Genomic DNA, 27,846 nt, shown 5'->3' on the forward strand with positions numbered 1-27,846 from the left:
AAAAAAAATTTTTTAAAAAGCTTTCCTGGTCAACATCACTTTTGCCTTAAACCCTGCACAGACTTGTGCAGCTACTTCTACCTTTCCCAGTGACCCCTTCCTTTACGTTTTAATAAAGTCCACACATCTGATTTCCCTTTCTCCATATTCAATCCATCCACCTATCCATCCATATTTACAAAGAACAAGATTTTTAGGAAAACATCTAAGGCACTATTTCATAGCTTTTACTTTTTATACCTTCTTTATTAAAGATTTTATCATTCTAATTTTGTTTACAAACATTAATTTAAATGTTCCCTGAAAATTCTTCAGAACTGTTTTGGTATATACATAGCCTTTTTTCTAGAGACTTAATTGCTCCCAAGTAATGAGAGAAATAAGTGTGGTTTATGTCCTTGTTCACCAACACTCACACAGGTGCACATGCACATGTGAACACACACACAATTCTGATGGACTCTTTTACAGTACGTATTATGCTACTACATCAACATTATGAATTGTGACTATCTTCTCTCATGAAGTTGTTTGACAAACTTATAGGAAAGAAGACTTAGATGGAAGTGTATTAATTTTTAAAAATTCTGAATTAAGTCTTCTGAAAAACTGATAAGTGAATTCCATGGTTTCTTTAGGAAACAGAGGGAGGCCGTCCAAAGCCTGGGAATATTCATACATTAGCAATTTGTAACACATCACAAAGTAAAGTACAGGGTTGATCACAGTGTAGAACAGACAGTTGTTTGTTAGTGGAGACAGACCAAAGGAAGTAGAATTTAAACTTCATTCTGAGGAATTAATGAGATTTAGCTTAGCAGAAGCCAGGAATTGGGAGATGAAGGGCCCACGTTCCAAAAGAGATGTGAAAGAGCTGACAGCAAGACTGAAGCTCTGCTTGTTGTCAATAAAGTGTAGCTGTACTGACAATAAACAGAGGGGTTAGAGTGTGAGATGAGTCTGATGAGACAGGCTAAGGGAAAATCATAAAAGGCCTCACAAATCTTAAGATTTTTGGCCTTAATTTATGAGTTTAAGTTAGGGTAGGATGAATCAATTAGATCACTTGTCTGATTTGACAGTAAAAAACAAATCCAGGTAGTATAACAGTAGGATTAAGACTAATTAGAAGGCTATTACAGATGGTGGTTGTTCAGACTTCCAAAAGAAGTGAAATATTTTAAAATATATAGTATTATAGTCTATACTATTACACTATAAAATATATAGTAATGTTAAAGATATTATAATTTTAATCTTACAAAAATTAAAATGTTTCTGAAAATGAGGCAAGTAAAATCAACAGAATGTGATGGGGATTGGACATGGTAGGTTAGAGAGAGAGAGGTAACAACCATAATTCCTAGGTTTCTGCTTGGTACAAGAACCTGGACAATGGTGCCATCCCGAGAACAGGGCCCACAGACAGAATATCAGCCTGGGAGGGAGGAGCAGAAGTTCAGATTTGGAAATGCTGAACTGCAGATGCCGTTGAGACAGCCAAGTGATGTTAAATAAACAAATGGATATACACAACTGCAGTTCAGTGGAGAGATCAGGGCCAGAAGTAGGTATCTGGGACCATTAGGCTGCAGGTGGTAACTGAAGCTGGAGGCAGGATGAGATCACCCAGGGGAAAAACAGAAGAACAGAAAGCCCAGGTCTGAGCTTTGAGGCCCTCCAATACTTACTGGCAGGCAGAAGATAAATTAGCCTATAAAGAAAATGGAAGCAGGAGAAGTTAGCTGAAAAGAGAAAGAGAATTAATATCCAAAGTCTGGGAAGAGAATGCTCTGAGAAGGAACAAGTGGTTAAGGGGGCCATATACTGCTGAGAATCAACCTAGATGAAAAGTGAAAAATGTTTCCTGGCTTTAGTGACAGGGTACTATTAGCAAGAATGTTTCAATGTAAAGATGAAGGCAAAAGCTATACTGCATTGTGGGTTTTAAGTCAATAATGGGAAGAAAACAGACAGTAAATTACATAGTTTTTTGAGAATTTTACTGTGAAAGAGTAGAAATGTGATAAAACTAGAGGGGATTTAGGGCACCTGGGTGGCTCAGTTGGTTAAGCGACTGCCTTTGGCTCAGGTCATGATCCTGGAGTCCCGGGATCGAGTCCCACATCGGGCTCCCTGCTCAGCGGGGAGTCTACTTCTCCCTCTGACCCTCTTCCCTCTCGTGCTATCTCTCATTCTCTCTCAAATAAATAAATAAAATCTTTAAAAAAAAAAAACTAGAGGGGATTTAGGTTTGAGGTAGGAATTTTAAGACAGGATATACTTGAGCATGTTTTTAAATTAATTTTAAGATTTATTTATTCTAGAGAGAGCACGTGAGCGTGGGGGGAGGTGGGAAGAGGGAGAGAGAGAATCTAAGCAGACTCCCCGCTGAGTGTAGAGCCCGACAAGGGGCTCGATCCCAGAACCCCAAGATCATGACCTGAGCCATAATCAAGAGTCAGATGCTCAACTGACTGAGCCACCCAGCACCCTACTTGAGCATGTTTTGATAGTGTTCTTTCAGGGTAGGGCTACAGAGAGACAAAAACCTTTGATGTGAAAAAATAATGGACATATACAAAGTTACTTTTTAAAGCCAGGAACAATTTTTGGGACTTAATTATTCCCAAGAAATGGAGCAGACAAAATATAAGTAGGTTGAAAAAAGTTTTTAAATGAATGTGTGATCACTTAGGGAAAAACTCTCCTAATCCTTTTGCAGTTAATATAATGTGGTAGTGACACTGTCAGAAAGAGACAAATGGCTAGCTGCTCGTAGACTCTAAAATGAAAATGCGGGCACCTAGGTGGCTCAGTTGTTAAGTGTCTGCCTTCAGCTCAGGTCATGGTCCTGGGATCCTGGGATTTAGTTCTCATCAGGCTCCCTGTTTGGCGGAAAGCCTGCTTCTCTCTCCTACTCCCCCTGCTTGTGTTCCCTCTGTTGCTGTGTCTCTATCAAATAAATAAAATCTTTAAAAAAAATAAAATGAAAATGCTTTTACAACTAAAGTCTATCCCATACTCTTCAGGAAACCTTATGCTATCCCCAGGAAATTTATTAATTGTGCTTATCAAGCTCTTCCACTGAAGTCTTCCTACCTACTTATGAGAATGAATGAGTGACTGAGGAGTTTGGTGTGGATAACACCATGCAGCCCAATACAAGTCAAAGTTTTACATATATAAATCTTTTAATTTGAAAAATTGTTTTTCATTTGATTCCATGATATGTTTCTTTTAACATAAAATTGGTAACATTTTATATGATCCAGCAATTGCACTACTGGGTATTTACCCCAAAGATACAAATGTAGGGATCTGAAGGAGTATGTGCACCCCGATGTTTATAGCAGCAATGTCCACAATAGCCAAACTGTGGAAGAGCCAAGATGTCCATCGACAGATGAATGGATAAAGAAGATGTGGTGTGTGTGTGTGTACACACACACACACACACACACACACACACACACACACACACACACACAATGGAATATTATGCAGCCATCAAAAGGAATGATATCTTGCCATTTGCAACGACCTGGATAGAACTGGAGAGTGTTATGCTGAGCGAAATAAGTCAATCAGAGAAAGACATGTATCATATGACCTCACTGATATGAGGAATTCTTAATCTCAGGAAACAAACTGAGGGTTGCTGGAGTGGTGGGGGGTGGCAGGGATGGGGTGGTTGGGTGATCAACACTGGGGAGGGTATGTGCTACGGTGAGTGCTGTAAATTGTGCAAGACTGTTGAATCACAGACCTGTACCTCTGAAACAAATAATACATTATATGTTTAAAAAAAAAAGGAGGAGGAGGAGGTAGCAGGAGAGGAAGAATGAAGGGGGGAAATCGGAGGGGGAGATGAACCATGAGAGACGATGGACTCTGAAAAACAAACTGAGGGTTCTAGAGGGGAGGGGGGTGGGAGGATGGGTTAGCCTGGTGATGGGTATTAAAGAGGGCACGTTCTGCATGGAGCACTGCGTGTTATACGCAAATAATGAATCATGGAACACATCAAAAACTAATGATGTAATGTATGGTGATTAACATTAATAAAAAACAAAAAAACAAAACAAAAAAATAAAATTGGTAACATTTTTTATCAAAAGGAAGAGAGATGCTCTAGAAATTATGTGACTTTGTGTTGGCACAACACCTTGTACCCCAAATTAAGAATCAGTGTGTTAGATCTGAATCTATTCTATGTTTCTCCAATCACAATGTAACTACTCCTATGAGGGTACTTTACTACTGCTATACTTATGAAGTCTGCTTCATGATATGAAGAATGTGTATTGCAAACCAAGAAGAAACATTGACCAGATAAATCTAGGATTAAGAATATTTTGTGAATTAAAATTTTGTGGTTAAGCTACAAAGGCATTTAATAGTTATAATCACCATTCCACCAGTCCTGTCAGCAATGTTGGACTCAGTTGCTGAAATAATGACTTACTAAAGAACTTATTCACCCAGTTACTTGCATACAATAATTGAAAGGGCAAGTAAATGTACAATTATCAAAAATAATCACTATTTTTTAATGCATAGAAGCTATATGAGAGAAACCCTTAGGGGTTTTATAAGCATCTTAAATTCTTGTTGCAAAACAATGTAAATGTACTTAATGCCACTGAATTTTGAAAGATGGTTAAAATGGTAAATTGTATATTATATATATTTTATCACAGTTAAAAAAGTAGTACAAGAGAAAAATCTCATATCTCATTGTAAAAACCTGTCCCAGAAAGAGAATCAGCAACTAGAGAAACTCAGAGGTACAAGAGAACATGATGTATTTGAAGCAGCGAAAGATATTTTATACAGTTGAAAGAAAGAGACTGAGGCAGAAAGAAACAGGCTGGAGAGATGGGTACTACTGGCTACATTAAGGATTATGAACTTCAACCTAAGGACAGTGTGAAGCTTTTATCATATTTTAGAAAGAGGAGGGCTGCAAACGTGTTTTAAAAGACATCACTATAACTGTAGAGTAAAAAAAGTCTTGAGGGAAGCAAAACAGGAGGTAAGGAGACCAGCTGCAATGCTATCTCACCAGTCCAGTGAGGAGCTGGCAGAAGCCTATACAAGAGTACAATGGTGAGAATGGGAGGAAGCAAATTAATTTAAAAGCTACTTGGGAAGTAGATTCTCCAGAACTCCGTGATTAACTAGACAAGGGAATTAATGGTTTCTGGATTGGGCAACTGAAAGGGTCCTACCATTCACTAAGCTAGAGAAGAAGGATTTCATAAATACATTTGCTTGTGAACACACATGGATCTACAGCAAAGTTTGTTTTTGTTTTTAAGAGAGAGGGTGTAATAGTTGGGGTGGGGGTCGTCAAGGGAGAGAGAGAATCTTAAGCAGACCCTACGCCCAACAGAAGTCTGATCTCACGACCCTGAGATCATGACCTGAGCTGAAATCAAGAGTCAGGCACTTAACCACTGAGCCACTCAGGCACCCCGACAGCAAAGTTTTTAATAGCTATATAGAATTCAATTGAATGCACCGGACCTATAATTCAACATGAGATGCAAACTGCTTTAACAAATTTGTTTAACTTTTCTAATTATGCAAACAAACAAGAAAAGATACAGGCATTTTTTTTTCAAAGAATAAAGCTGCAAATAACAAAAAACCTTTCACCCATTTTTAACTTCCTCAAAGTCACCACCACCCCCCTCCACCAATGGCAGAGGATCATTACTAAAAATCAATACTACCAAGGAATGAAGTCAAAACCCAAATTTATAGCTCAAAATTTTAGCCATTAATCCACTAAGCATTCTTAAGCCCCAAAACAAGGTTTTTGAGTTAACAATTTTCCAACAAAGCCATTTTTACATATTTAATATTTAATAAAACTAATACCTGAAATATGTGTGTGTATATATGTTAATATGAAAGGTGGGTGAAAATGAAATGGGTAAAAACAATGAGTATTGCATATTATCACTTAACAGAAATTTACTATCTCTTTCTATTTCTACCCCAATACCATACCTTACTCTAAGTACAGTGAATGAGCCATCCTTCATTCCAAGGGCAAGATGGATTCCATCTACATTTACAGCTGCACAACGAATTGGTTCTTCCATATTACACCTTGCTATTAGTGCATGATCTACTAGGCTCCATATCCTGTAACATTTAATTAAAATAAAAGAGTAATTAACTAATGTATGCTTAAAAATGATGAACTCTATGAAAAGACTTTGGTTAAAATAATAATCTAAGAAAGTAACATAAACCTAGATTTTTAACTATATGCTTTGTGGCAAGGAGTTCTAATCTATGAAAAAAGGAATACTGTTCATATTTAAAAGACAGGAGTTTATAGAATCTTTTATTTTTTTTTTAAGATTTATTTGAGCGAGAGAAAGAGAGAGTGTGAGTGGGGAGAGGAACAGAGGGAGAGAGTCTCCAAGCCGACTCCCAGCTGAGTGGGGAGCCCGAGATGGGGCTTGATCTCACAACCCATGAGATCATGACCTGAGCCAAAACTCAGTCAGACACCTAACTGACTGAGCCACCCAGGTGCCCCTAGAATCTTTTATTTTTAAAACAATGTAATGATATCAATAGAGAAGAAGGATTTCATAAATACATATGCTTGTGAACACACATGGATCTACAGCAAAGTTTGACATCAATTTTATCCAATCATTTATGTGTGTGTGTGTGTATGTATAGTATAGTGGTATATACTATATATATATATATATATATATAGTCTTTATATATATATAGGTAGTCTATAGATAGATAGCCTATATCTATATCTATATATATATAGTCTTTTAACAGTAATACTTAAGACTATGCAAATTGAGTCTGTTCCACACTCAATGTTAGAAATCTATAACAGAAAGTAGAAAATGCCAATTGTTTGAAAATTAAGAATTATACTTCTAAATAATCCAAAGGACAAAGAAAAAATATTAATGAAAATTAGTTAATATTTTGAAGTTATAAAAAATTTCATATCAAAACTTGTGGGATTCACCTGAAATAGTACTTAGGAGGAACTTTAAATACAGATAACATAAAAACAAACGCTACAACTTAATGAACAGATATCTACCCCAAGAGGTTAGGAAAAGATTGGCAAAACTAGATTTTTAAATGTTTTTATAGCAGTATCTTTTTCAAAAAATTCTATTTGTTGATGTTTTATGGGAAAAATGATTTTGTATATTGTGTTTATAGCTAGGAAATCTGTTAAATTATCTTTTTAATTCCAATAATTTCTCTGTATTTTCCTTTTGATTTTCTACATATATAATTATAATATCAGCAAATGAGTTGTTTCTTCCTTTCCAATCCAAATATCTATATATAAATGTATTATACATATATATTTAGCCTTACTGTACTGACAAAGACTTCTATAGCTGAATATGATGATGACAAATACAATGGGGAAAGTGGACATCACAGTCTTCTTCCTGATTCCAAAGGAAAACTTTCAATATTTCAACAATAAATATATTTACCAAAGACTTTATGCTCTACCACAGGCGTTAGCAAACCATAGCCTGTGGGCCAAACTGGAACTACTGCCTGTTTTTGCAGTTTGGAAAGCTAAGAATGGTTTTTACATTTTTATTTTTTTAAAGGAAACTACCCTTTTTTTAAAAAAGATTTTATTTATTTATTTGACAGAGAGAGACACAGCGAGAGGGGGAACACAAGCAATGGGAGTGGGAGAGGGAGAAGCAGGCTTCCCGCCGAGCAGGGAGCCCGATCTGTGGCTCGATCCCAAGACGCTGGGACCATGACCCGAGCCGAAGGCAGACACTTAAAGACTGAGCCACCCAGTCGCCCCGATTTTTACATTTTTAAATGGTTGAAAAAAAATTAATAACATTTTGAGACATGGGAGAATTATAGGAAATTCAAGTTTCAGTGTCTGTAAATCACGTTTCATGGAAACACAGCCACACTTTTTGTTTACATATTATCTATGACTGCTTTCATACTACAGAGGCAGAGTGGAGTGGTTGCAAAAGGGATGGCAGACAGTATGCAACACTCATATCATTTTGCACTGCTTCTTCCACGCACTACAAATTGCAGGGGCACAGTTGATAGAATTTCAAGTGCTAGGTGTGTTAACCACATACACCCATTGTGTCAAAATGAGAAGAAAAAGAGAAAAGTAAATTTGAAATTTTGCATTTTTAAGGCATAGTGGAGTGTAAATCAGTTATTGAAGTAAACAGTAAAGCACTGTATTTATTATGCAATGACACTATATTTGCTCTAAAAAATACAGAGACAGATGAACATTACTAGACTAAGCACTCCTTGCAATATCTTTGACTCACAGGAAAGCAACGGTCAGAAAAATTAGAATTTAAAAATTAAAATGAGATGTCAACAAAAGTAAGTTTCTAAGTGGCTTGTTAGCCAAACAAGGAAAGCTATTTATTGGTAATGGATTAATTACATCATTTTAAATTGCAGTGGCTAAAGAAATGTGTCCAGAGAAAATAAATTTAAGATTATTAGCCTTTACAATGAGAACAGTTTCTCAAAAACTTGAGGGTGTTGGGAAAACCACCAACAGTTAATTAAAAAACAAGACGTGGTTTCCTTGGATTGTGATGAGTCAACAGATGTTACCAACATTACTCAGTTGTTTATCCAAGTAGTCAATGCCAAGTTTGAAGTGATGAAGATTTAGCTTCTATGACTAGTCAGTGTGGAACAACTACAAGCTAGAATGTTTTCAAAGACATAAGTGAGAAAGAACTAAACCAATACAATGTAGGGTAGAATTAGATGGTGTTGATAACGTGGATAGGAAAAAAATGGCCTAGGCAAATTTACAAAACCTGTAAAAATGTAAGGTGTTTAAAAAGCCTATGATTATTCATTACATTATTCTTTAGCAAGTATTTTGCAAAAAAAAAAAATTGAATGTGTTTAGGAATCAATAATGTTAACGATGAACTTCATTTGGTTTTGGGGATATAACCATTGTTAGTTCTGAAGTTTTATCAGGAATAGAAGTTCAAAAATCTGACCTGCTGTACCACACGGCAGTTAATGGCTTAACAGTGGTAAAGTTTTTTTGTTTTTGTTTTTTTTTTTTTAAAGATTCCATCTATCTATTTGACAGAGAGAGACACAGCGAGAGAGGGAACACAAGCAAGGGGAGTGGGAGAGGGAGAAGCAGGCCTCCTGCAGAGCAGGGAGTCCGACGTGGGGCTCGATCCCAGGACCCTAAGATCATAGGAGTAAAGTTTTATTGCACTTTGTTGATCTCAAAGTCAAGAATGAAATTTTTCTGAACCAGAACTGCCCTTAACAACTGAGTAGCTTTGGAAATAAGCTTTCATGCAGATTTGATATTGTGTCTTAATGAATTCAATCTAAAACTATAAGGCAAAAGCAGCACTTACATGTAAAACTTATACTGTGGTAAAGTTATCTGGACAAGAACTAATGCTGTTCATTTTTTTTTTTTTTAAGATTTTATTTATCCACCTGACAGAGAGAGAGCACAAGCAGGGGAAGCGGCATGCAGAGGGAGAGGGAGAAGCAGCCCGAGGCAGGGCTTGATCCCAGGATCCTGGGATCATGACCTGAGCCCAAGGCCGACCCAGGTGCTCCAGAACTAATGCTGTTTAAATAACATAATTAGGCAGTTTTATACTACTCTTCCTGTGCTACGAAAACTTGAAATTTTTATTCTCACACAAATTTGCAGGGGATTATTGCCCAATGTTCTAGTAGAGTTGCTGACCTACTCTCCTTGGATGGGCCCTGGGTCTTGACATCCACCCCCTTGCCCTAGGAGAAAGCCACAAAGTCCAAGTTTAGTCAAAGGAAGAAAAATGCTCCCAGGGCAAAGTGGCACTGGCCCACTGGTGCTCCTAAAGTCCCATTTTCTTTCACAATTTGGCTAGTAGATCCTTAATATCTTGACTGTTCTTTGAAGATTTTACATTCTAACCAGCATTTTTAGTTGTTTTCAATGTGAGTTCCTTCCAAATTACTTGTCACCAAAAGCAGAAACAGAAGTCTGATCAATTACTCTTGAAAAAGATCAGTTACCTTTTTTTCAATAGCTATGCAACTGGTAATAGTTCTCCTAAAATGAACTATAAGATAGTTCCTAGCAAAGCACATGGGTAAAGTGTAGCCCCACACTAAATTTCCAGGTGGACACAGAGCTATGTGATGTGATTTGGGAAAAAAAAAAAAAAATCCAAAAATTCTCATTAGGAAAACAACAATTTAAAAAAGGTTGAGAAACACTGATCTAGATAATAACCATCAATGGCTGCTAATATGATTTAAAAAAGAGATTACATGTTAGATATCATCAGAGATACTCATAACAACCAGGAAATATTCTTGGTGAAAATTCATAACTGTGTCTCATCAAATCTCTAGATCTACTTATCAGTTTATATGATACAAGGAAGAAAGAATGTATTAAAATACATGGAGTGTGCAATTAGCCAAATCCAGAATGTGGGGAACTCTGGAGGGCAAATACTTAGTTACTTCAACAAAAAAATTGTAAGAATAAAAAAGGGGGAGGAAGGGAGGGAGGAAACTAGAGAATACAAGATTTAAAGGACACATCAACAACTGCTCTATATGGACCTTCTTTGGAGCCTAACTCTAAGAAGCCAAAGGAATGCTGTGTGAAAACAGTACCGTGGTGATATTTAAAGTTATCTTTTACACAAAAACACTTACAGATGAAATGGGGGGAAAAAAACAATGACAAGGTGGACAAAATATCTCAACTCACATAACTGACCAGCAGTTCTTAAAAACTGGAAGACTTATCAAACCACAGACTGATGAATCGCTGATACTCGGTCCTGGATAAGGCATGAGAATTTGCATTTCATACAAGGAATATTGATGCTGCTGGTCCAGGAACCACACTGAGAACCACTATCATAGTGGGCTAATTTCTTTAAAATGTAGACAGATATTATATTTTACAGTAATTAGAGAAAGAACAATGAACTAACAGAAAATAGGCAAAGAGCTTCACCACACAGGTCAGAGAAAAGGAAATACAATGTTCTCTAAACATATGTAACATACTCAACACACCTCAACAGGAGAGATGCATGTTTTCACAACATAACAGGAAATCACTTCTTACCTTTTGGGATAATAATCAGTGCTGCCAAGGGTATGGGAAAATAGGCACTGCCATGCATTGCTGACAGGTATGTAAATTGTTATTACCTTTGTATAAGGCATTATCTATCAAAATTTAAAATGAATACATCATTTGAACACTCAGAAGTTACCATAGATATGCATATTTACACATGTATATAATAGCATAGGTAAAAAAATATTCATTGTGAGCATTGTATTTACTAGCACAAAACTGGAAGAACCTAAAGTCTCATCAGTAATGGGCTAGGAAACACCCAAAGAACAAATAAAGTCTCATCAGTAATGGGCTAGGAAACACCCAAAGAACAAATAATCCAATTAAGAAATGGGCAGAAGACATGAACAGACATTTCTGCAAAAAAGACATCCAAATGGCCAACAGACACATGAAAAAGTGCTCATCACTCGGCCTCAGGGAAATACAAATCAAAACCTCAATGAGATACCACCTCACACCAGTCAGAATGGCTAAAATTAACAAGTCAGGAAACAACAGATGTTGGCGAGGATGCGGAGAAAGGGGAACCCTCCTACACTGCTGGTGGGAATGCAAGCTGGTGCAGCCACTCTGTAAAACAGTATGGAGGTTTCTCAAAAAGTTGAAAATAGAGCTACCCTATGACCCAGCAATAACACTACTAGGTATTTACCCCAAAGATACAAATGTAGTGATCCAAAGGGGCACGTGCACCCCAATGTTTACAGCAGCAATGTCCACAACAGCCGAACTATGGAAAGAGCCTAGATGTCCATCAACAGATGAATGGATAAAGATGTGGGGTGTGTGTGTGTATACATATATACACAATGGAATATTATGCAGCCATCAAAAAATGAAATCTTGCCATTTGCAATGACGTGGATGGTACTAGAGGTTATTATGCTAAGCGAAATAACTCAGAGAAAGACAATTATCACATGATCTCACTGAAATGAGGAATTTGAGAAACAAGACAAGATCGTAGGGGAAGGGAGGGAAAAATGAAACAAGAAGAAACCAGAGACGGAGACAAACCATAAGAGACTCTTAATCTCAGGAAACAAACTGAGGGTTGCTGGAGTGGAGGGGGGTGGGAGGGATGGGGTGGCTGGGTGATGGACACTGGGGAGGGTATATGCTATGGTGAGCACTGTGAAGTAAGACTGATGAATCACAGACCTGTAGCCCTGAAACAAATAATACAGTATATGTTAATAAAAAAAAATAATGGACTAGGAAGATAGTAGAATAGGAGAATTCTGAGTTCACCTCCTCCCATGTATACCTGGAAGCAAGAGCTACATATAATGCAAGTCACTGTGAAAATAACCTGAAGATTATTAGAACAGATCAACTACAGCTAACAACATAAAGTAGCAGCCAAAATGAGAAGGGCTAGAGGACCAGGGACATGGTCAGGTACCACACTCCCAGCATAAGGACCCACAAACAGGAGGAATATCACTGTGCAGAAGTCCACCCTGAGGAGCAAGGGGATCAAGCCCCACATTAGGTACCCTAGGCCCTAGGTACCTACACTGGAAAGATGAGCCCCTGTAATGTGTGGCTTTGAAAATAAGTGGGGCTTAACTACAGCAGCTTTGAAAATCAGCAAGACTTAACTCCAGGAGAGCCAGAGGGTTACTGGGAATCAAGATTCTGCTCTTAAAGGGACCAGCACACTTTATCACTTGGTCAGAGACCCAGTGAAGCAGCAGCTGTTTGAAAAGCACCTGGTTTACATCCAAAAAAGAATTAATTTTAGGGTGCATGCTGGAGGGGTAGGAATCTGTAGGAGCTTTCTCTGGTAATGGAAGTACTAGCAGGTACCATTTTCTTGCCCTCCTTAAGCCTAGCTGACACTCTATATTTATCTTGCTAGCACTACTTGCCCTACAGTGGGATTGCTCTATGGACCCACTCCACCCAACCTACCTGCCCTGGCAAGGTGCCTCTCCAAAATGACTCCTACTCCACCACACCTGGTAAGCAGCCTCAGTCAGGGCTGCTGTGTCCTCAAAGTGACAACCACCCTGCCACACCTGACAGCCTAGCCCAGACAAGTGCCCCTCCAAAATGATTCTTGCACCAGGGAAGGGGGGCCAGCCCCACCTACCAGCATTCCCACATCAGTTGTGGCCCAATCACAAGAGGGTGCACATAGCCCACACAGGGGACAAGCCTGGGGCACCTGGTTCTGGTGACCAGGGGAGATTACACTACTGGGCTCTGCAGGACACCCTGTACATAAGGCCACTATGTAGACCAGGAAAAACCAGGAAGTGTAGCTGAACTACCTAATATATAGAAATAAACACAGAGAGTCAGACAAAATGAGACAAAGGAATATGAATATGTTCCAAATTAAAGAAGACAAAACCTCAGAAAAAGAACTAAACAAAATGGAAGAAAGCAATCTACCAAGAGAGTCCAAACTAATGGCCATAAAGATGCTCACCAGGCTTGAGAGAAGACTGGATGAACTTACTGAGAATTTCAACAAAGAGAAAATATAAAGAAAAAAACAACCAGAGCTGAAGAATACAGTAACTGCAATAAAAAATACACTAAAAGGAAGCAACAGCAGATCAGAGGATGCAGAAGAAAGGATCAATAATCTGGAAGATCAGTAATCTGGGTCATGGAAACCACCCAAGCTGAACAGCAAAAAGAAAAAAAGTTAAAAAAAAAAAAAAAAGACGACAGGTTAAGGGATCCCTACAACATCAAGCATACTAACATTTACATTATATGGGTCCCAGAAGGAGAAGAAAGAGAGTAAGGGGCAGAGTATTTGAAGAAATAATAGCTGAAAATTCCCTTAACCTAAGTAAAGAAACAGACATCCAGGTCAAGGAAGCACAGAAAGCCCCAAACAAGTTGAACTCAAGAAGCCCACACCAAAACATATAATAATTAAAATGGTAAAAGTTAAAGAGGGAATCTTAAAAGCAGCAAGAGAAAAGCAACTAGTTAAATACAGGAGAAACCCCATTAAGGAAATTAGTTGACTTTTCAGCAGAAACTTTGCAGGCCAGAAGAGAATGGCATGATACAAAGTGCTGAAAGGAAAAAACCTAAAGTCAAGAATAATCTACCAGGCAAGATTATCATTCAGAAATGAAGAGACAGTTTCCCAAACAAAAGTTAAAGGAGTTCATTACCACTAAGCCAGCCTTACAAGAAAGGTTAAGGGACTTCTTTAAGCAGAAAAGACCATGACTAGACAAATAATACGAAAGGAAAAATTTTCACTGGTAAAAGCAAACACATAGTAAAGGTAAGATATCAATCACTTATAAAGCTACTAATAAAATCAATTACATTTACAAAAATTAGGTAAGGGATACACAGAATAGAAAGATGTAAAAAACATCATACACATAAAATATGGTAGGGGAAATAGCTATGAAGTGCTTTTATTTATTTATTTTTTTAAGTAGGCTCCATGCCCAGCCTGGAGCCCAACTCAGGGCTTACCTAACAACCCTGAGATCAAGACCTGAGCTGAGATCAAGAGTCTAACGTTTAATCAACTGAGCCACCCAGGTGCCCCTGTAGTGCTTTTAGAATGGGTCTGAACTTAAGTGACCACCAACTTAATATATGCTGCATATATTAGGATATTATATTTAAACCTCATGGTAACCACAAACCAAAACCTATAATAGATATACAAAAAATAATGAAAAAGGAATCTAAGCATAACACTAAAGAAAGTTATCAAACCACATGAGAAGAGAGCAAGAGAAAAAGGGAACAGAGAACTAAAAACAACCAGAAAACAATTAACAAAATGGCAATAAGTACATACCTACCAATAATTCCATTTTTATTTTAATTTCAGTGTAGTTAACACAGTGTTACATTCATTTCAGGTGTACAATACAGTGATTCAAAAATTCCATATATTACTCAGTGCTCATCCAAGGTAAGTGTACTTTTTTTTATTAACATAATGTATTATTTGTTTCAGGGGTACAGGTCTGTGATTCATCAGTCTTACACACTTCACAGCACTCACCCTAGCACATACCCTCCCCAGTGTCCATCACCCAGCCCCCCAGCCCCCGATCCCCCTACACTCAAGGTAAGTGTACTCTTAATCCCCTTCACCTATTTCACCCATCCCCCCATCCACCTCCTCTCTGGTAATCATTTGTTCTCTATCGGTAAGAGTCTATTTTTGGTTTGTCTTTTTTTTTTCCCTCACTTTGTTAATTTCTTTTTTTTTCTTAAATTCCATATATGAGTGAAAGCACACAGAAGCTGTCTTTCTCTGACTGGCTTATTTTGCTTAGTATTATAGTCTCTAGGTCCATCCATGTTGCACATGGCAATATCTCATTTTTTATGGCTGAATAATATTCCATTGTATGTATATACCACTTCTTCTTTATCCATTCATCTATTGATAGATACACTTAGGTTGCTTCTGTAACTTGGCTATTGTAAATAATGCTACGATAAACACAGGAGTGCACATATCCCTCTGAATTAGTGTTTTTGTATTCTTTGGGTAAATACCCAGCAGTGCAACTACTAAATAGTAGGGTAATTTATTTTTTTCAGGAACTTCCAAACTGTTTTCCACAGTAGCTGCAGCAGTTTGCATTCCCAGGGTACAAGGGTTCCTATTTCTCCACATCCTTGCCAACACTTGTTTCTTTCGTTTTTGATTTTAGCCATTCTGACAGCTGTGAAATGATATCTCATTGTGGTCTTCATTTGCATTGCCCTGATGATGAGTGATGCTGAGCATCTTCTCATGTGTCTGTTGGCCATCTGGATGTCTTCTTTGGAGAAATACCTGTTCACATCTCTTGTCTATTTTTTAATTGCATTACTCTTTTTCATCGATGAGTTGTATGTTTTTTTTTTTTTTTTAAGATTTTATTTATTTGACAGAGAAAGAGACAGCCAGAGAGGGAACACAAGCAGGGAGAGTGGGAGAGGGAGAAGCAGGCTTCCCGCAGAGCAGGGAGCCTGATGTGGGACTCGATCCCAGGACCCGTGGATCATGACCTGAGCCGAAGGCACATGCTTAATGACTGAGCCACCCAGGTGCCCTGTATGAGTTCTTTATATTAGATACTAGCCCTTTACTGAATATGTCGTTGGCAGATATCTTCTCCCATTCAGTAGGCTGTCTTTTAGTTTTGTTGGTTGTTTCCTTTGCTGTGTAGAAGCTTTTTATTTTGATGTAGTCCCAATAGTTTATTTTTGCTTTTGTTTCCCTTGCCTCAGAAGACACATCTAGCAAGATATTGTTGTGGCCAATGTCAGAGAAATTACTGCCTGCACTCTCTTCTAGAATTTTTATGGTTTCAGGGCTCACATTTAGGTCTTTAATCTATTTTGAGTTTGTTTTTGCATGTGGTATAAGAAAGCAGTTTTATTCTTTTACATGTAGCTGTCCAGTTTTCCCAACACCATTTGTTGAAGAGACTTTTTCCCATTGTATATTCTTATCTCCTTGATTGAAGATAAAATGATCATATAATCGAGGGATTCTGGGCTTCCTATTCTGTTCCACTGATGTGTCTATTTTTGTACCAGTACCATACTGTTTTGATTACAATAGCTTTACAATATAATTTGAAGTCCAGAATTGTGATATCTCCAGTTTTCTCTTTTTCAAGATTGCTTTGGGTATTTGGGGTCTTTTGTGGTTCCATAAAAATTTTAGGATTTGTGCTAATTCTGTGAAAAATGCTGTTGTTATTTATATAGGCATTGCATTAAATCTGTAGATTAGTTTGGATAGTATAAACATTTAACAATATTTGTTCTGCTAATTAATGAGCATGGAACGTCTTTCCATTTCTTTGTGTCATCTTCAATTTCTTTTATCAAGGTTTTATAGTTTTCAGAGTAGAGGTCTCTCACCTCTTAAGATTATTCCTAGATACTTTATTATTTTTGGTACAATTGTAAATGGGGTTGTTTTCTTAATTTCTGTTTCTGTTGTTGCAATATTGGTGCAACAGATTTCTGTATGTTGATTTTGTAACCTCCTTACTGTATTCATTAATCAGTTCTAGCAGTTTTTTAGTATAGTATTTACAGTTTTCCATATATAATATCATGTCATCTGCAAAGTGTTAAAATTTTACTTCTTCCTTACCAATATGGATGCCTTTTGTTCCTTTCTCTTGTCTGATTCCTGTCTAGGACTTCCAGTTCTATGTTGAATAAAAGTGGTGAGTGTGAACATCCTTGTCTTGTTCCTGACCTTAGGGGAAAAGCTCTGTTTTTCCCAATTGAGTATGATGTTAGCTGTGGGGTTTTTTTTTTTTTAAGATTTTATTTATTTGAGAGAGAGAGAGAGCGAGAGATAGAGAGCACGAGAGGGAAGAGGGTCAGAGGGAGAAGCAGACTCCCTGCTGAGCAGGGAGCCCGATGCGGGACTGAGCCGAAGGCAGTCGCTTAACCAACTGAGCCACCCAGGCGCCCGTTAGCTGTGGGTTTTTCACATATGGTTTTTATTATGTTGATGAATGTTCCCTCTAAGCCTACTTTGTTGAGGTTTTTCATCATGAATGGATGTTGTACTTTGTCAAATGCTTTTTTTGCATCTATTAAAATAGATGTAGATCATATATTTATCCTATCTCTTACTGATGTGATTTATCACATTAATTTGCAAATACCGAATCATCCTTGCACCCCAGGAATAAATCCCACCTGACTGTGGAATGATTTTTTTGATGTATTATTGGATTTGATTTGCTAATATTTTATTCAGGATTATCACATCTATGTTCATCAGAGATACTGGCCTGTCTGTGGTGTCTTTACGTGGTTTTGGTACAAGGGTAATGCTAGCCTCATTGAATGAATTTGGAAGTTTTCTTTCCTCTTCTACTTTTTTGGAAAAGTTCGAGACTAAGTATTAACTCTTCTTTAAGTGTTTGATGAATTCACCTGTGAAGCTTCTAGACTTGTTTGTTGGGAGTTTTTGGATTACTGATTCAATTTCACTGCTGGTGATCAGTCTGTTCAAATTTTCTATTTCTTCTGTTTCAGTTTTGGTAGGTTTCACATTTCCAGGAATTTATCCATTTTTCCTATATTGTCCAGTTTGTTTCCAGGAATTTATCCATTTTTCCTATATTATTGTTCACACTATTCTCTTATAATCCTTTGCATTTCTGTGGTGTCTGTTGTTACTTCTCCGCTTTCATTTCTGACTTTGAGTCCTTTCTTTTTTTTTTTTTTTTTTTGGTGAGTCTGGCTGAAGGTTTATCAATTTTGTTGATCTTTTCAAAGAACCAGCTCATGGTTTCAATGATCTGTTCTATTGTTTCTTTAGTTTCTGTATCATTTATTTCTGCTCTAATCGTCGTCATTTCCTTCCTTCTGCTGGATTTGGGTTGTGTTTGTTCTCTTTCTAGCTCCCTTAGGAGTAGTGGTAGGTTGTTTGAGCTTTTTCTTGTTTCTTGAAGTAGGCCTGTATTGTTATAAACTTCCCTCTTAGAACTGCTTTTGCTGCATCCCAAAGATTTTGGACCATTGTGTTTTCATTTTCATTTGTCTCCATGTACTTTTTATTTTCCTCTTTGATTTCCTGGCTGACCCAATCATTGTTTTTTTTTTCTTTTTACTTCCAAGATTTTATTTAAATTCAAGTTAGTTAACATACAGTGTAGTACTGGTTTCAGCAGAATACAGTGATTCATCACTTACATATAACACCCAGTGCTTATCACAGTGCCCTCCTTAATGCCCATCACCCATATAACCCATCCACTGACCTACCTCCCTTCTAGCAATCCTGTTTGTTCTCTATACTTAAGAGTCTCTTATGGTTTGCTTCCCTCTCTGTTTTTATCTTATTTTTCCTTCCCTTCCCTTACATTCATCTATTTTGTTTCTTAAATTCCAGATGAGTAAAATCATATGGTATTTGTCTTTCTCTGATTGACTTGTTTTGCTTATTATAATACACTCTAGTTCCATCCACAGTGTTGCAAATGGAAAGATTTCATTCTTTTTGATGGCTGAGTAATAGTCCATTGTGTGTGTGTGTGTGTGTGTGTGTGTGTGTGTGTGTGTGTACACACACACACACACCCCCCACACCTTTTTTATCCATTCATCCATCAAGGGACATGTGGGCTCTTTCCATAATTTGGCTGTTTTTGATAGTACTGCTATAAACATTGGGGTGCGTGTGCCCCTTCAAATCAGTATTTTGTATACTTTGGATAAATACCTAGTAGGGCAAATGCTGTGTCATAGGGAGGTTTATATTCTTAATTTTTGAGGAACCTCCATACTGTTTTCCACAGTGACTACACCGGTTTGCGAGGAATATAGTCAAAATTGTAATAACTTTGTGTGGTGACAGAGGATAACTACACTCATCATGGAGAGCATTTTGTAAAGTATATAATTGTTGAATCACTATGTTGTACATCTGAAACTAATGTAATACTGTATGTCAACTACAATTTAAAAAAATTATTTGGTCAAATGTTTTACAGTATATCCATGCAATGGAATATTTTTTTAAAAGATTTTATTTTTTGAGAGAGAGTACAAGTTGGGGGGGGCAGACGGAGAAGCAGACACCCCATTGAGCAGGGAGTCCGACATGGGGCATGATCCCAGGACGCCAGGATCATGACCTGAGCTGACTATAGACACTTAACTGACTGAGCCACCCAGGCACCCCATGCAGTGGAATATTATATGGCTATTAAAAAGGCAGAAATAGCTGTGTACATTTTGATATGTAGCTAACTCCAACTTATGTCATTAAGAGAAAAAAAATCTTATAAATTGTTAATTCTAAGTACCTATTAATGTTCATTTGTTATATTGTAAGCTGTTAATATTTAAATTGAAGTGTTTTTATTAAGTTTTTCTTATGTTTCTCTAAGGATAAATTCCAGCCTATGCAATTACATTTTAATTTGCTTACCTGACTGAACGATCATCACTTCCAGTCACAGCCAAAGGTTTTGTAGGATGGATGGCAAGTGCCCAAAGTTCACCTTCACAATGCCCTTGCATAATTAGGAAAGGTTTATTTCTTTCATGTACCACAATTTCAAAAATTTCACTGTCCTGTGTTCCAACTAGAATGTGGTCACCTCGCCAACAAACACTCCTCACAGACAAACCTAATCAAAAGTAAATTGTATTTAGGATAAATGCTATTATGATATAATGCCAATCTGCTAAATCAATTTAATTTTTGTACCTTTTATACCTTAGATGTAAGATAAAAGGAATCTGCAAGTCTTTGATCCACACATTTTCTTCAATTATCCATGTTGTTTGCTATATGGAATGATACATCCACATAGCAAATGATATGATATACCTAATTTCTATGCATCCTTCAAGACATACATTCTTCTTCCTTACTAGACAACTTCATAGTCTGACCACTTCTTCAGCCAAAGACTTATAACAACATAGTCTCCACCATGCAAAAAGTAACTATTCAGAAACTACCTTTATAGAATCGTATTATTTTTTCTCTTATAATCTGACTTTTCATGTGTCTACATTTCATTTCTTCCATCTGCTCACAAAATCATTAGAAAGAGAGACTTCTATTTTTTCTATATATTCCATAGTCCCTTTTGTAACCTCAGGAAAACTAGTGTTTCTGTTTCCTCATCTGTATAATGTGGCCAACATAAAGGTGCCATGGACTTCACAATGTTCTTTTGAGGGCCAAATAAGAAAAAGTGTCAAATTATTTTGCAAACTTTAAGGTACAATAATGCTTAGCAAAACTAATGAAAATAATAAAACAGTTAACATTTACTGGATGATTATTATGTGTCACTTTTAAACATTTTACGTATATTAAATTAGCTCATTTAATCCTATGAGATAGTTATTCTCACCTATGGATGACATTAAATATGTAGCCCAAGGTCACACACCTAGTAATTGACTGAAATAAGGCTTAAACACAGACCTCTGCAACTTCCAATCCTACCCTATAATACCACACTAGTGAATAGTTTTTTTAATAGTGATTCTGTTTTATTATATCAATTTTTTAAATCCCCAAAGAAGAAAGCATCTCCCAACTGCTGACATTTGGGTGAAGGAAAAACACATCTACATGCATTTAAATCATCCTGAACAAAACTTTTCCCAATCCTCAACATACTTTATTTTCAACAGTTTGCTAAATAGTTACATTTAGCATTCTAATAGTAAAATATTTTTAAAAATCCAAGGTTACCTAAGCAAGCACTTATCACATCTCTAAGTCCCATTTTAATAAGCATTAGATATACAAAAGAATCCTTGTCATAACAGTAAACCTAGACTATCTTTAGGCAAATTCACCTCTTCAATAAAAGGAATTCAATTAAATGCACACAGTACAAAGGGGCAAATTTGAGTCTCATTTATATTTACAAAACATATATTTATATTTACTAAAAGAAATAGACAATCTTTGCTACATTTAGAATTTGCCTAGTAGTGATACATTTGTTTCGTTATTACCTTTGTATCCCTGGTCTGTTTCCCTGAGATCAATCACAGTAATCGGTTTAAAAGTTAAATCCCAAAGACGAATACAGCCATCTCTGCCACCAGTAGCAAAGCCTTCTTCACAAGCATTCATACTAAAAATTCCTGCCTAGCAGAGAAAATAAATTTAACAATATATACTCTTTAAGAAAAATCTACTGTGTGTAGGTAGAAACCCACTTTAAAAGACTCTGGTATGACATCGGAATAAATGGAATAAATAGCAGAAAACACAAATGAAAATCTAGAAATAAATCTCTCTCTCGTGTGTGTGTGCGTGCGTGTGTGTGTGTGTGTGTGTGTGTGTGTGTATGAGCACAATATATGACCAATGATACGGGCATAACATAAAGTTAAACCTATACCACGTATAAAAATGAATTATAGACATAAAATTCTAAATGTAAAAAATAAGTTAGAAAAGAGTCAGAAGAACATTTACGTAACTTTGAACTATGAGAGACCTTTTATGCAAGGCAGGTTACCCACAAGCCACAAAGGAAAACAATTTTTCATATGAGAAAAGATATCATAAGCAAAGACAAACAGATTGGGGAAATATCTGCAATGTGTAGGACTGTTTAAGGGTTAACATCCCTTATATACAAGTGAATAAAGAAAATCCAACAACAAAGATAACAAAAAAGAGCAAAGGGTAAGAAAAACCAATTAATAGAAAAGGAATTTCAAGTAGCCAATAAATATATGAAATTTCACAAATAGGAAACAAAAGAAGAAGTTACTACTTGGCAGCCAGAAAACAACCCAAAATTTCTAATAGTGGTCACATCCTGTACTGAGGGTATGAGGAAGAAACTGGTATTTTTATATACTAATGAGGAAAACGTGAGTTGCCACAATCTTTGTGGAAAAGAATCTGGTATTTCTGGTCTTCACACATTTTGCTCAAAGCAAGTCTTGTTCTAAGTGGTTCTTTAATATATTTAATATGTAATATATTATCTATTTAATAGTGGGTCATATTGATACATTTAATAACTTCTCTACTTGAGATCTTACTGCTAATCATGTGGCAGCTCTGCGCTCTCTAGTTCCCTTCTCTATGTAAGGGACCCAACTACTAAAAATCCTTAAGCAAAAAACAAAAACAAAACCACTACAAGGTTTTCACAACAGATTTTTTCCCCCTGATTTAACTTCTTATATGAAAATCTCATGAATTACAAAACTTAAATTCCTTTGCCACTCGCTTAATGAAAGAATGATATTAAAATTTTAAAGGTATATTTTTTTCTAGAATTGTCCCCAAACTTCCCACTGGTAAATTTGCCCTAAGAGTACTAGCTTTATTCTAATGTAGTTAACCTAGAATACTTTTAGGTTGAATTTTACAAGCCTTTTATCAACACTACTCTGAGAAAGACACCATACCAGAGCATTGGTTTGAACAAGGTACTAATTAAGCTAATTTAATAAATATCCATGTGTCAAATTGCATAGTTTTTCTTCATAGTAACTGAATTGACTAGAAAGTCTGCTATATTATATATCTTTCATTCTAGGACAAGAAGTAGTTATCTAAAAGTATTTAAAATATGTAAATATACTTACAGTATGGGCTCCTTGTATTGTCCTTATAAGATTGATTCCTTTCCAAACATATATATCCCCATTAAGTGCACCAGAATATGTTAATTCATCCCTTGCACAGGCCAGGCACAAAATTGTTTGAAGGTCACCAGTCTTACCAAAGACCCCTCGTTTTGGGGTCAGAGCATTTCCACATAAACTCCAGAACTAAAAGGTACACAGTATAATCAAATTACCAAAGAATGTTTATAAAATAAAATATTTCTAATACTTTGAAGCTACACTAGAGCAGCAGACTAAGAATTACCTAAGAAATCCCCTTATGAAACATGAGCATTGAAATGTTCACATCCTCATCCTAGTGTCATCAACAGCTAGATTATAGCAGGAAAGTCACTGGTTTCAACCCTTATCTATAAGAATGAACTAGATTATTTTTAAAATAGGCTATGCTTCCCTCCTTTGGTCTCTGAAAAAAATCTACTTGAAACTCAGACAAGTAAAAGAGTTGGTTATGCATTAGCAATGGAAATGAAGATACACCATACACTAATAGGAAGGAGGACCAAACTTAACATCCAATCTTTGATGAAGTAAAGATGGGAAAAAAATTTGCTCTCACTGATATTTTCAAAGCTGAGCAATTCCTTTACTTGTAAAGTTTAAAAGTAAGAGAGATACTCATTTCGAATAATTTGTTCATTTTTAGGAGAAAACGGGAAGTCAAACATAAATCTTCATTACCAGGGTTTTTATTCTTTTATGTGGATTCAGGTAAATTTTAATAGTTTGCAGAAAGAAATAAACAAAAATGGAACAGGGCAAGGATATACAGAATAGTTCTGCATAAAGAAATTTGGCCCAGAGAATAAACTCAACTTTATAATAAGTAAATTACCACTTAAAGTAACATAATTTGTTAATAATAAAGATTTTACCTCTTTCAGATCTTATTTTAAGACCTAAAGATCTTAAAACCTGAAGCCTCAAAAAACTAAAAATTACGATGCTTATCCATTCAAAAAACTAATGAATGCTTTAATCAATGAAACGTTGATTTTTAATTCTAAAAGCTCCATGATTCCTGTGCACAAGGATAGCTAGTTCTCTTCCTTTCAGCAAATCCCTATCTCAGTCTATTATTTTCATCTAGGTGAGTGATTCTCAACTTTGGCTGCACATTAGACACACCTGACGGAAATTAGAAAACATGGTATGCCTGGGCCCCCACCAAAATAAACTGAAAGAGAATCTCTGGGGAGTCAAACCCAGGTATCCAAATAATATTCATGCTCAGAGTAAAGAGCTATTGTTTTATAGTCCAGATCAATGCCATCTAATAGAACTTTCTGTGGTGATGAAAACATTCTCTCTGTACATATACTGTCTAATAGAGTAACCACTGGATACATGTGGACCTTAAGCATTTGAAATGTGACTACTGGGATGACTGAAGAAATGATTATATTTTAATTTTAATTAATTTAAATAGCTACATGTGGCTAGTTGCTACTGTACTGGACAAGGAAGTTCTAAATCATTTTTGGGACTTAGTGTCCTCACACGTACTGCCTGCAAAAAGATCTACCCTACTTTTCATTGACTCTACCAAAAGAAAAGAAATTAACTCATAGTAAAAATAGTTTTTTTAATTAAAAATAGTTTAATTCAGAAGAACAGTTTGTTTAAAACCTGAAAATGGAACTTTCAGTTTCATTTACAATATAAAACAGTAAGATCTGTTTATTAATTTGCCAATACTTTAAGTATTTTATATCAAGTACTACATCAAACATCATCTTGTTCATCACAGATGAAAAAGAAAAATTTCTACCTTCACAGTTCTTATACTATGTACCTGAAACCTAACCTACAGGCTTTTGCTACTGAATATTTGTTCAAAAAATATTTAATACTATTCATTATCAAATCAGTACCAGAATATCAAAACCAGAATTGCAGTGGCAGCTAAAGATGCTTTGGAGAAAAAGTGGATGGAAGTGAGCATATCAAAGAAAGAATGTGAACACAGAATCTTACTAGGAATTAACTGTTACAAGGAACTGTTAAATCAGATAATGGAAGAAAAACAAGTATTTCCAATCTGCACCAGGGATTTAACAGTAACTGTAAACATAAGAATGAATATCACCACTGACTATATGGTTTCAAAACCTGAACTATAATTGTAAAACAAAACCCAGAGCTTTCATAAGCAAAATAAACTGGGGCTACCAAAGGCTAAGGTCAAATCAGAGAGTAAATATAGAGGAAAAGACAACACTTTCAGAAAGTTGACCATGTGTAGGACCTATGACAAGCACTTGAATAAATACTGCCTTATTTAATCCACTTTATAAGCCACAATTCTAAGATGTGAAAGAAGCTCAACAAGGCTACATGACTCATCCCCGGTCAAACAGTGCTAAGTGTAAGTGGTAAAGCCAACTCTTCCCATGCTGCTTCTGCCACACCATCCTATCTCTGTGAAAGAAACCTCTTACTTTTCTTGGTTTCTGATGCTCACATTTTACTCTGTAAGTGAAACATGAGAAGACAAGATGAACACAGTAAAGCCTACTTCACAAGACTATAAATCCCTTTATGAATACTGTTTTATTCATTCCCTACTCATACCTATATCCCTTACAGTGCCTAACACATTATAATGACACAATAAATATCTGTTACGTTGAACATCAGAATGTTAAAAATGTTGACATTTAAAAAATAAGTACTGTCAAAATCCTAAGACTACCCTATGCTGTAAATAGTGTGGTATGTACTTGGCAGCAGAGAGTAAGTATACGTGACTATTATAAAACAAGACCCTTCTAGTACCTTGATATGTTTTACACCACAGCTGACAAGTTTATTTGGCTGGTACAAATCCCAAGAGATATCAAATATCTGCAAACAAAGCAGATTCATGGTTAAAATACTTATTTTCAGAATCATTTAAGAATCCATCCAAATGACCAAAAACCCCAAAACCCTACCTATCATAAAACAATATTCCTCACTAAATAGTAATGAGAATTCCACACTTCACAATCTTATGAGAAATATGTAAATGATATGAACAAAAACTAGTTCTTAGCTTCTATGAACTTTATAAAACTAGTGAAGTGAAAATTAACACCTCTATTTTTAATTTTTTAAAAAATTTGGTCCATAAGTAACAAGAATAGTTCAACAGAACTAGGGCATGAGGCAGGCACCTACATAATTTTTACAGAGACAAGATACTGAATGGAATGTACATTTAACACTTATACAGCTAGAAATACAGAACTTAAGTAATTAAAATAGAGTACGTTTTTATAGCTTTCCATCATACAGAACTACTTATATAAATAATCACAATATCTACTTCACAGTATAAATTCTGCTTTTATTTTTTAGCTTTGTTGTTTATGGGTCAAATAAAACTAATCTATACTTAAGTTTTGGAGATCCCAGGCTTTGTTCTTGTCTAAAACTCCCAAAACTCTAAATACATACAAACCATTTTTGTTATAAGAGCAAACAATAAAAAACCCAGCTGAAATAAAATATACATTAGAATCATGCACTTTAATAAAAGAAAAACTAACATTTGAAAAATAATTTCATAGAAGAAAAAAATCATTGTTAGTTTTTACCATGTTTCTTTGACACCTACCTGCATAATCACCTAAGATGCTTATTACCTTTAAATATGTACAAAATTATTCTCTTCAATGATAAGAATATATCTTATAAATTAATTTTTAACAACTCACCATGACACAGATTATATGAAAACCGTATTGTGCAACTTTAAAATACTAACCACCAAAATAAAAATTCTGACAGTACCATTTTTCATAATTTACTAAATCCAAAGTGTGAAATGCTTTGATCTAAGTCAGAATACACAATTGTCTAACAAATATACCTAACACTTTAATTATCAAAATTGTGTTTGTGAGTGTGTAACAGGCCCCTTTGAGAATCTGCTAAAAGACAAGTGTATTTACCAAAATGCAAATACACACAAAATTTTCTATATAACTTTTATAGATTCAGAGATTCCACTCCCCCCACCCAGAATTAATGACTACATCTCTTGTGCTGGTTCAGATTAGAATTTTACTACACACAAAAAAAATGAGAGATTTTTAAGGGTTTATGATTAAGTTTTTGATGTACATTTATAATAGTAGTATAATATTTAATTAAAAAGCTGACTACAAAGTATTTTCTATATTAACTTAAAGAGCTTAGAATAAGGAATATACTTTTAATAAGTTTCCAAAGTAAAAAATGTTAGGTCTCCGAAATTTTTTAATAATATATAATTTCAAATTCACACGCAATATGTTTCACGTAAATTACGATATGTACATAATAAACCAGTGATAAACAAAACTACATAGACCCTAGGCATGAGCCGTTCAATTTTTAAATGGAGGTCTGAATACCTTAAAATTCATCACTTTTGCTGAAGCAAACAACGGTTAAAAGTTTTGTGCTAACACTTCACATACTGAGTCATATTTTTGAGTACTACAATATATATACAGTTCTAAAATTTTATGAGTATTTGCAATTGTACTTTAAATTTTTAATTACATATGAACTATCTAGCAATAACAAAG

At 35.8% G+C, this 27,846-nt stretch overlaps 1 protein-coding gene across 10 annotated transcripts in view; it reads right to left on the minus strand.

Annotated features, from left to right (window-relative positions):
• Window positions 1-27,846, minus strand: part of EML5 (EMAP like 5) — a 163,405-nt gene that overhangs the window by 95,050 nt on the left and 40,509 nt on the right. For 8 of the 10 annotated variants that reach the window (XM_073895709.1, XM_073895708.1, XM_073895707.1 and 5 more), the window contains exons 4-8: window positions 26,066-26,134; window positions 23,246-23,431; window positions 21,647-21,782; window positions 20,091-20,292; window positions 6,022-6,159 (exon numbers count right to left, since the gene is read on the minus strand). In XM_073895709.1, coding sequence (XP_073751810.1) covers window positions 6,022-6,159; window positions 20,091-20,292; window positions 21,647-21,782; window positions 23,246-23,431; window positions 26,066-26,134 — 731 coding nt within the window. Of the gene's footprint in view, window positions 1-6,021; window positions 6,160-20,090; window positions 20,293-21,646; window positions 21,783-23,245; window positions 23,432-26,065; window positions 26,135-27,846 lie in introns of those variants that run through there. The other 2 variants (XM_073895710.1, XM_073895711.1) reach the window with 2 other exon arrangements.

The sequence above is a fragment of the Callorhinus ursinus genome, unplaced genomic scaffold (genome assembly GCF_003265705.2).
Source record: "Callorhinus ursinus isolate GAN/ISIS: 27379988/994484 unplaced genomic scaffold, GSC_fseal_2.0 scaffold8, whole genome shotgun sequence".
NCBI classification, from domain to species: domain Eukaryota; kingdom Metazoa; phylum Chordata; class Mammalia; order Carnivora; family Otariidae; genus Callorhinus; species Callorhinus ursinus.